Genomic DNA, 9,788 nt, shown 5'->3' on the forward strand with positions numbered 1-9,788 from the left:
AGTTCAGGGTAAATGACTGTACCATTCTGAGTGAACCCTAAGAAGGTTGTTCTTTTTGTGTTTGCCATGGCTTGTTCTCATGGACCCAAATACAAGGCCATCCACCAGCGTGGACTGATAGTGCTGCTCCCTGAGGAGCGCTAACAAGTTTTCTGGAAGAGAACAGAGGGAAGACTCCACTCCACCAGGCAGCTCTAGGAATAAGTGTGGCTGTGTCATGACCTCCAGCATCCTTAAAGTGACATTAGAGGAGGAGGAGGGTGGTGGCCTGAAAGAAGAACAGCTGGCATTCCCAGTAGCTGGGTATGACCCAAAGATGAGAAGCCTGGAGCCCCTGACTAGCCCCATGGGCTGCAGGTTCACTGCTCCCTGCCAGGGCCAGTTCTGACCCAGGCTGGGGAAAGAATTTGGGCAGCCACGGAGCATGGATGACCTGGGCTCATCCCAGAACTGGCATGCAGGGGCCTCGAGGCTTGGCTAAGCGGTTCTGCTTCATCTCAGCATCCCAGGGTGCAGTGGCCACACTCGAGGATTTTGGGGAGCACAGGCAGGTGAGAGCAGCTAGGAAGGGCTGGAGATACCTGCAAGGAAGAGCAGAGAGGAAGGTGACCAAGCAGGGAAGGGGAGCTGACTGCCCTTAGGGAGATGAAATTTGTGCAAGGAAATTCCACTCGGCACAGTTTGACAAGTTTTCTCCCATCTCATGGGATCCCCAGCAGAGGAGCAATGATTTGTCCCTTAGCTGGGCCTCTGTCCATCTCTTCCAGGAGGGTCTCCAAGGACTTTAGCTAAGCATGGGACAAGGGTGGGCAGCTCTCACACTTGTGATTTCCATGGAGGGAGGCTGCTCAGCCATGGCTCAGGGTCACTCCCACCCTCAGGGTAACCCCCTAATCTGAGATCTGGGAGCCCAAAAAGATCCAGAATATAGCCTACCTGAGCCAGACAAAGCTGAACCAGCAAGCAGGGGTAGGGAAGATGCAGGCCAAGTGCTCCGGTTCCCCTTGCTGGCTTCCAGCTGCCATAGGTGGCCCAGGAGGGAAGACTTGGGTGTTCTCAGGCCCCGAGGGCATCTATGCCAGCAGGGCTGAGGACCAGTGCCTGAAGGATGTCGGAGAGGGAGACCACGCCCAGGAGATGCTGAGTCTCGTCCACGAGCACCAGCCGGTGCACCTGCAGGTGCACAGTGAGTGCTTAGGGAAGGCACAGAGCTAGGGGACAGTGGCTGCCAAAGAAGTCAGAATCAGGGCATATCACTGAACAGAACTAGGAACAGGGACCAGAGCGGGTTTCATGGCAAGCAGCAGGCACTCAGCTGGTTATGGCCTTGGACACCAGGGCTCCTTTGTCAGGAACAGGGGGGTCATAAAACAAGAGGACAGAGCAAGGGCACAAGGTTCAGAAATAGCTGGAGCAGTGCATGGCAAAACAGGGCTGGTGCCCATGGGGCATGGGGTACCTGCTCCCGTGCAATCCTGTCGATGACTTCCCCCAAGGTCTCGTGGGGCTGGCAAGAGAGGACTCCCTCCAGACACACCGTCCTCTGCCTCAGGGCTTCCCCCACACTCATGTCCAGGTGGTTGTAAGTTTGCTGGGCAGCCAGGTGCTACAGCAGGGTGAGAAGCAGGGCTCTTAATCACCTTACTTCCCATGCCCTCAAAATGTCCCCAAGGCTACTAACATTCTCCATCCCCCATCCCGACCCGGCTCCCCCATACACTTACAATCACATCAAAGCGGGAGTAGAGGCCCACGACCTGACCTGCAGTGGAGAGTGAAAATGGGGCGGGGGGGAGCGAGGTGAGGAGGGAAAGGGGAGAAGCTCACATCGGAACCCAGGTGCTATGCAAAGGGCTTGGGACAAACTCCAGAGTGGACTCCTTACCATTCTCCCAGGTCCTTAGCTTCCTACCCAGGCAGCAAGTTGCCACTTTCTGAACCCATGGACCAGGCTCAGCATCCAGAAAGTGAGACAGGGTACCTCCAGGGCATGGCACCTGTGCAGTCTGGACCCCATTTAGACTGTCTACGGAAGCACATGGCTAGAAGGGAGGGGACAAGGGCCACCTCAGTGGGCAAGCAGATCCATCAAGTTCAAGGTGCCAGCGGCATGAAAACTAAGGGGAAAATGGACTTAAGGGACAAAAGACACAAATGCAAGCTACGGGTCTTAACTGGATCCTGGTCTGAATGCGCTGGTGGTTAAAGAAGGATTCTATTGGGGAAAATGATTTGGTCTTGGGTTGTATTAACAATTTCTCAACCTTTTTTAGGTAACACAAGGGAGGGGGAGTCTGCTTACTTTGAGAGAAGCAGACTGAAACTTTCAGGGATGGAATGATGTGATTTCTGTAGTTCACTTTAAATTGCTTCAGAAAAAATGAAAAAGGTAGGGCTCGGCACGATAGCCTAGTGGTTAAAGTCCTTGCCTTGCACGTACCGGGATCCCATGTAGGTGCCGGTTCTAATCTTGGCAGCCCCACTTCCCATCCAGCTCCTTGCTTGTGACCTGGGAAAGCAGTCGAGGATGGCCCACAGCCTTGGGACCCTGCACCCATGTGGGAGATCTGGAGGAAGCTCCTGGCTCCTGGCTTCAGTTCAGCTCAGCTACAGCCATTATGGTCACTTGGGGAGTGAATCATTAGACAGAGACATTCTTCTCTGTCTCTCCTCCTCTCTGTATACCTGACTTTCCAATTTAAAAAAATCTTTTAAATAAATAAATAAATAAGGTTAACTGATTGAGGACAATTTGTTAAGCAGTAGTTAATCCAGCCAACCACTCTATGGAGTTCATTATATAATGTTTTTACATCCTTTGTATATATTTGAAATTTCTCACAATTGAAAATAAGATAAAAACACTTTTAATACCCTGCTTCACTCTGGTGATTTTAACTTTGAAACAGTGTATGGCCATCCTCCATCCAAAGAAATAATTCCCCTCTCTAACCCTTTTCAAAGCAGGAAATTGAGCTCTGGTGTGCGGCCCACACTTCTGTGGCCCATTTGAGGATGATCTGCTACTAGAAGCCTGGCTCCGGCTGCTCTCTTACTGTGACCTTTTATCCCTCCCAACCTTGCAAACCCTCCATTGGAGGCTCAGAAGGGCTGCTGTTGTGAGGGCTCCTATCTCCTCAGTGGGGTAACCGAGGCATAGACAGGCCAAGTCACGGACCAAGGCTCAAAGTAAACAGACTCCTAACCCTCACTCCACATAGACTGCTGTCCCCTATTCACCCCCCACATGCATCCTGCCTTCTCCCCACCAGGTTCTTCCTTGTTCTTTCTCTGCCCCCGCCAGCCATATCCTCCTGTCTAGAATGTGAGTACCGGATTCATTGACCACCGGAAGTGCAGACACGCGTCGGTCCACAAAAATGTCCAGCGCCGTGAGCACAGGTGCCGTTTCCAGCACCACAGCCAAGTCTCGGAATGTGCCGATGCCCAAGTCTTGGATGGTGCGGTTGAGGAAGGAGGGCCGGGGCAGCAGGGCACCCTGGATGGAGGGTAGGTTCAGGGTGGTGAACAAAGGCTGGTCCACTCCTGGAGGGCTCCTGCTCCTCCCAGCCCTAAGCGCCTCTGGTCCCCTTGCCAGGGCCCCCATGTGGGCTCAAGCCCGGATGCAGGCTCACAAAGATGTGCAGGAACTTGAGCAGGCGCTTGTGTGTGAGGATGTACAGCACTGTGCCCGAGGCCGGGTCCAGCACAGGCAGGCGGTGGATCCTGTTCTTGATGAGAGTGTAGACAGCTTCGAACAGGCTGCCGAAGTAGAAAGGTGAGTCTGAGGGCAGCCAGGGGAAATACCCTATATCCCAGCTGCACTCAACCCCAGGAATGGGGAGCCCCCTAGACTGCCTCTGCCACCTGTTGCCGTGAGTTCAGGGCTAAGTGGGACTGGGGAGAGGAGGGGACAAAGAAGGGGCTCAGATGGATGGAGGGGATTGCCTACCTGTCATTGGGAGAGATGGAGACCAGGGGCTTGAAGCAGCCTTGTAGGTAGATCTCTGCAGAAGAGCTTGAATCAACCTTGGGCACTGGGATGCCATTCCATCTCATTGGGCTGTCCCACACCACATCTTTCCCCTGCACTGCCCCCCAGGAACCTGCTGGCCACACAATCCTCTAGTCCCCTTTGGGGTCCTCATGCTTTCCTTACCCCTCCAGGTCTCAATCTTGTGCTCTTCGATCTCGTAAATCTGGACCTAGAGACACCAAAAGACTCCTGGAATCAGGGGTGCGCCCTTCCCGCCTTGGCAGCCCTGCTCCCAGCCCATGTGGGCATCTGGGGGAACCTCTCCCTAAGTTCCTTCCTCACCAACGGGGACCGGTAGTAGCGATGCAGCACCAAGATGAAATCTGTGATGGTCAACATCCCTGGGAGTGAAGGAGGGCAGTCAGCGGCAAGGTCGGCTTGAGGCCTTTTGGTGGCAGATGATTTGGGGAGGCAGAGGGCTGCACCTGCCAGTGTCCTTGTCCCAAGATGCAGAGTGAGCAGTGGGGGAACCCACTTGTGCCTGAAAAATGAGGCTCCTCATTCCTGCCTCTCCTTTCCTCTTTTGCTACTTAGCACCCATGGACTTGAATTCCAGTAGGGTGAAGCTAAAAGAGAACAGCTGATACCAACTCTGACAGGAGGAGATGGAGCCAAAGGACCTCTCTGCCTAAAGCCAGGAGACCCCAGACCCAGCTTTCTTAAAGGTGGTGCCAGTGCCTTCTGCTCCCCATGCCCCACTCCAACCCTTACTCACCCACAAAGCTCTGCTTCTTGCTGTCCCACAGTGGGGCTGCGCGCACGCCGTTGGCCACCAGGGCAAAGAAGGCCTTCTTGATCTGAGGGGCAGAGCAGGTCAGAGGGTGTGAGCAGTGTGAAGACTTACCCTCCTCCCTCACTCCACCTCGCCTGCCTGCTGTCCCTTCAATGTCCTAGGCAATGTCAGACGTAGCTGGCCTGTCTTGCCCACGTCACTGGACATGGTCATGCTGGGGTCTATTTGCCCATGGGTAAGTCAGCTTGTGGCCGGAGGTACTGAGGGGTCAGGAGCACTGAGATTCTCAGAGGTGCACAGATTAATTTTTACTCTTAAGTCTTGGAGCTATGAATATTTAGGTCATATTTGCACATCTGTTTATTTATTTTTTCCCGAAATAGATGGGATATTGAGTTGTGGGTGCCTTACCCTAAGCCTCCCCATTCTACACGTTTTCCAGCTATTGAGATAAATATATGTGCTCACAAGTCACCCCACTCAAACTGTGTCCTGTGGACAATACCTCTCCCATGCTCCAGGCAAGGCCGCCAGAGCTCATTCTATTGGTCCATTGGTACCCTACAGATGCGAAGCAAGAGTGGTAACTAGGACATACTTCTAGAGAGCTGGAATATCCCTTTCCTATCCTTCTGATGCCAAGAAGGAGATCTTGGAGGGGCCTTGAGGTGGGAGCCAGAGAGGGCAGGGTGGAGCTGTGGCCTCACCTCCAGGGTGGTGTCAAAGATGACCAGCTTGGAGCTGGTTGCCATGGCATCGTAGCAGGTATGTTCCTGCATGAAGTGCATGTAGGCCTGGGCTCCGGGCTTCTGCAACTCGTCATCCCAGCCGAGGCTGAGGGGCTGTGCCTGTGGGGACGGGCACTGGGCTAGCCCCTCTTCTGCCAGGTCTTCCAGCTCGCAGCCCCAGGCTTCCGTGGCCGGAATTGCCATGGCCAACTCCACGTCATCCATGCCGGAGTGCACAGCTGAGGCTGCACTGTCAGGCGAGAGGTAGTCCCACCCTGTTGCAGGGGTGCCCACCCCAGTCAAGGGTGTGGCCTGAGGGAATGTGGCTTCCTGCCCAGTGGCAGACTCAGCAGCTGGCCTGGCTTGGGGACCTGTTGGAGTGGAGGAGGAGGGGGAGAAGGCAGAACTGTAATTTTCTCATCTGTTGTCTCAGTTGATTTCATCTCAGCAGCTATGCCTAGCCCAGATGCTGTGACCCAAGTTTGCAGGTCGACAGCTGACTCTTTAAGTCACACCAGGGGGTGGCTTGGTCCCATCTTTCTGAGTTAGCCATGCTGAGTCCTCTATTCTACAAAATGTTCTCTCTCATGTGGGGAGACCAAGACCACAAGGGCTAATGCGTAATGGAGGGCTCTGAGGCACTGCCAAGGCTTAGGCTCTCATTTCCCCAGAACTAGCCTTGGTCTCACCTTGGCCCCCACCTGATGGATCCCCTTCCTCCACAGCTTCCTGTCTCATCCATCTTGAGGCCTTGGTGGCCTGTTTCCCATGGACCTTTTCAGAGCTGGTGGTCACGGCTGGTGATGACCATGGGGCGCTGTCTTCACGTTCTATGAAGCTTATTTCTGGAAAGGGAAATGGGTCTGTTGGCTGATAGGGAGCAAGCAAGATACCTAATTCATCAAGATGCTATTAACAGCTGCACTGACGATCTGCAAGCTTCCAGAGAGCTTTTCTGCCAGGAATTTCTCAGCTCAAACTCCTAGCAGCCTTAGAAGGGAAGTATCATGGCCCCTGCGTTACTGGCCAGGGCCAGAAATTCAGGGGGGTTCAGCAAATTGTTGCAGTTCACCCAGCTCAGGATTGGGATCTGAGCCTTCAGCCTTCAGGTGCCCCCTCTAAAAAGAAGGGGTGGGGAGGGTCAGGGCACCTGCCAAGAGACAGAGGGAAGCAAAAATGGAGAGAAACGAGGGAAAGGGAGGGCAAGATGAAATCCAGACGATCAGGACTCAGGTGTCAGGAGGGTGGGGGACAAGGGATGCCTCAGAGGAGACTGAGCCCGCAGCCAGGGGCAGCCCACCCACCTTGATGCTCAGGGCCTCCAAGTGTGCTCCAGGATGGGACCTACCAAAAGAAGGAATGTCTGAGGGCTGGGAAGATGCCTGCATCCCGATCAGACCTGCAACCTCCCCCTCCCACCGTGGCACCCCACAAGCACAGATAACACACAGTCACACGCAGAGCCAGCTGCTGCTGGACACCCAACACGCACTTCTAAAAGACAGCCTCTAGCCCACTTAGGGGCGCACAGATCAAAGCCAAGCCGTGGATACGCACATACACGCAGGCAGGCAGGCAGACAGACACACACACACACACACACACACACACACACACACACACACACGCGCGCGCGCGCGCGCACGCGCGGCGGCAACAGGCAGCCCAGCCCCAGCGCAGAGCAAGGCCCCCCTCCGGCCTCAGCTGCCCCGGCGTCCACGGCCTCCTGGGACCCCGTACCCTGAGCAGAAGGTTCTCCAGCTCCAGCTCCAGCTCCAGCTCGGGTTCCATGCGGCCGGCCCCAGTGCGCAGAGCGACTGGCTGCACGACACTGTAGCTGGGCAGCACTATTCTGGGCCCGGCCCCTGGCCCCTGGCCCGACAGCGGATCGGTTTCTCTCTGATTGGGTGTCCGACCGCGCGGAGGGAGGGGTCCCCCAGCTCAGCTGCTGCAATCCCGCGGGCGCCTAGGGAAGGAGTGCACATCTCGCGATCCAGATTGCCTGGCTCCTGGCTCCCGGGCTAGAGACCCTGCCACGGAGCGGCAGGTGTCTTGGAGCGCTGTGGGGAAGGCGAGAGGGGCAGTGGAAGGTGGTTGAGCCCTACTTTTTATCCCATGCAGAAGCCTGTACTAAGAATACACTTGGAAGGGATAAGTGGGGACAAGGCCAGGCAGGGGTTTGATGGGGTGGTCCTGGAAGAGCTGGTCATGTCTGCTTTGCTGTCTAGGCTTCTATCTCAGCCAAAGGACAAGCAGGCTGAACTGCGAGGAGGGCTTCAGAGGGGAGGAGTGGGTGGGTGTGAGGACCCTGGGTCTGCACCTGTCCAGAGTGGCAGAGACACCTGCTGTGTCCCTGTGGCTAGGAGCCCCAGCCCCTCACCCCATGGTCCAGCACCTCCAGATCCCACATCTGTTGTTGCCAGCGGGATCCCAGCCTGGCTTTGGTGGCTGCCTACCCCCTTCCTTGGCATTCCTGGGGCTTGAGTCATTCTCCACATAGGGAATGCTGACCCAGCTGCTGCTGCTTCCCTCTCCCCGCCCCGCCCTTCTCCTTCTTCCAGCCTCTTCCATCCCAGCCCCTGGCTCTGGAGTGGTCACTCAGTAATGGCTGACTGGGCTATTTGCTCAGTTGAGAGGGCAGATTTCCTATCATCATTCCAAGTGCCTGATCTGCTTCAGGAGAAAGGGGGATGAGGAGGAAAGCTGACCAGGGAGGGGCTGGACCTTTCCATGCTTGTTCTGGATGCTTCAGGCTCCTGGGGGGCCAGGCCCTGATTGGTCCCACAGGATGGAACTTTCCAAGGTACAGTTAACAGGGGATGGGAAAGGTCAGGGAACCACCCCTGGAGGATATGATGGAGAGGACCTGGAAAGTCCCTTTTCCCAACTGCTGACCGCCCCCCCCCCCAGGCCCTGGGCCACCTCCAGAGTCTACACAGGGTGCAGAGCTGTCTGACACACATCACCTTTCCCCGCTGCACTCCATCCCCTCCACTCTGCCCTGCAGGCAGCAGCAGGTCCATCACTTGGATTGTGTCTTCCAGACTGCCCTGTCTTCAGTACAGAATTGAGTATAGAACTGAGAGGGCATTTATGTGACAGACATGTGAAGATCTTTTCTCTCCAGTCAAACCACGGGCAGCTTGATGACAAAAATATTTGATTGGCTGTGAGAGAAGCCTGATTTGAGGGTAGACAGATCTGATCCAAACATTTTCCTTCCTTTTGCTTGCCAGGTAGGGTGGGAACTGTGGTTCATTTTCCTCAAGGACATAATCTGTGATGGAGACTGTCAGTTGCCCCCCGACATCATGTTGTTGTTTTACCTTGCCTTAGGAATAGAATCACGAGAATTTAAGCTGGAATGGCAGCCAGGAATAACGATTTAGATTCCCAGCCATTGTTACAGTTAGGTGTGACTGGGTTGCTAAACTTGGCCTATGGAATATGAATAGAAGTGATGGAGGCAATTTGCAGGTCAGGTCTTAAATGAAAGAGGCATGAGTTCCCTTTTCCCCTCTGCTGGCTGGAATGCTGATGTGGTGGCAGGAGCTAGAGCACCCACATTGGGCCTAGGTGGGAAGACACTGGTGAGGGGTTTCCAAGACAGTCTACAAGCTCAACACTGTCTGCAGATTACTATATAAAAGAGCAATAAGCCTTCTTTCTGAAAGCATTTTAAAAATATTTATTATTTGTTTGAAAATCAGAATTAGAAAGAAGAGAGCCAACTTCCTTCTGCTGCTTCACTTCCCAAATAGCCACAACTGCCAGGACTGAGCCAGGCTGTATCCAGGACGCAGGAGCTTTGTCTTGTCTCCCATGTGGGTAGAAGAGCCAAAGGACTTAAGCCATTCTCCACTGCGTTCCCAGGAACAGTGGCAGAGAACTGTACTGGAAGTGCAGCGCTTGGAACTTAGGACTCAAACTGGCGCCCATATAGGATGCATGTGCCACAGGTGGTGGCTTTACTCACTGTGCCACAGAGCCGGCCCCCTTTAAAGCATTCTTTGCTACAGCAACCAACCTTATCTTGTAACAAATGCATAATTTGGCATCTGGAAGTGGTGCTATGTGAAAAGCCTCAAAGAGTGACTCTGTTTATAGTTGGACAGTAGAGAGCCAGGAAAAAATGGCGTGCCCTGGTGAGAGGCGAACTGTTGGTCTGTTTCAGCAAAACCAGGACTCTGGCTGACCTCTGTGATGCCTTGGGAGTTGGTCACACTCTGACAGATATCAAAGCTTGCAAAACCTGGCTGGGGACATTCAGGCGTTGCTTGTGTTGGCGTCT

The 9,788-nt window shown here is 54.4% G+C and overlaps 1 protein-coding gene across 1 annotated transcript; it reads right to left on the reverse strand.

Moving 5' to 3' along the window:
- Positions 1-938: 938 nt before the first annotated feature.
- On the reverse strand, positions 939-7,288 carry PRKAG3 (protein kinase AMP-activated non-catalytic subunit gamma 3). The gene is made up of 13 exons (XM_040986442.1): positions 7,238-7,288; positions 6,802-6,841; positions 6,187-6,342; positions 5,477-5,868; positions 4,752-4,833; positions 4,319-4,377; positions 4,160-4,205; positions 3,953-4,007; positions 3,636-3,762; positions 3,334-3,499; positions 1,725-1,762; positions 1,460-1,606; positions 939-1,173 (listed from the first exon to the last, which is right to left on the reverse strand). Exons 1-13 carry the CDS (start codon positions 7,286-7,288, stop codon positions 1,057-1,059), a joined length of 1,476 nt encoding a protein of 491 aa, XP_040842376.1. The 3' UTR covers positions 939-1,056.
- Between the last annotated feature and the right edge of the window lie 2,500 nt (positions 7,289-9,788).

The sequence above is a fragment of the Ochotona curzoniae genome, unplaced genomic scaffold, assembly GCF_017591425.1.
Source record: "Ochotona curzoniae isolate NIBS_2020 unplaced genomic scaffold, NIBS_Ocur_1.0 contig_4514, whole genome shotgun sequence".
In the NCBI taxonomy this organism is placed as follows: Eukaryota; Metazoa; Chordata; class Mammalia; order Lagomorpha; family Ochotonidae; genus Ochotona; species Ochotona curzoniae.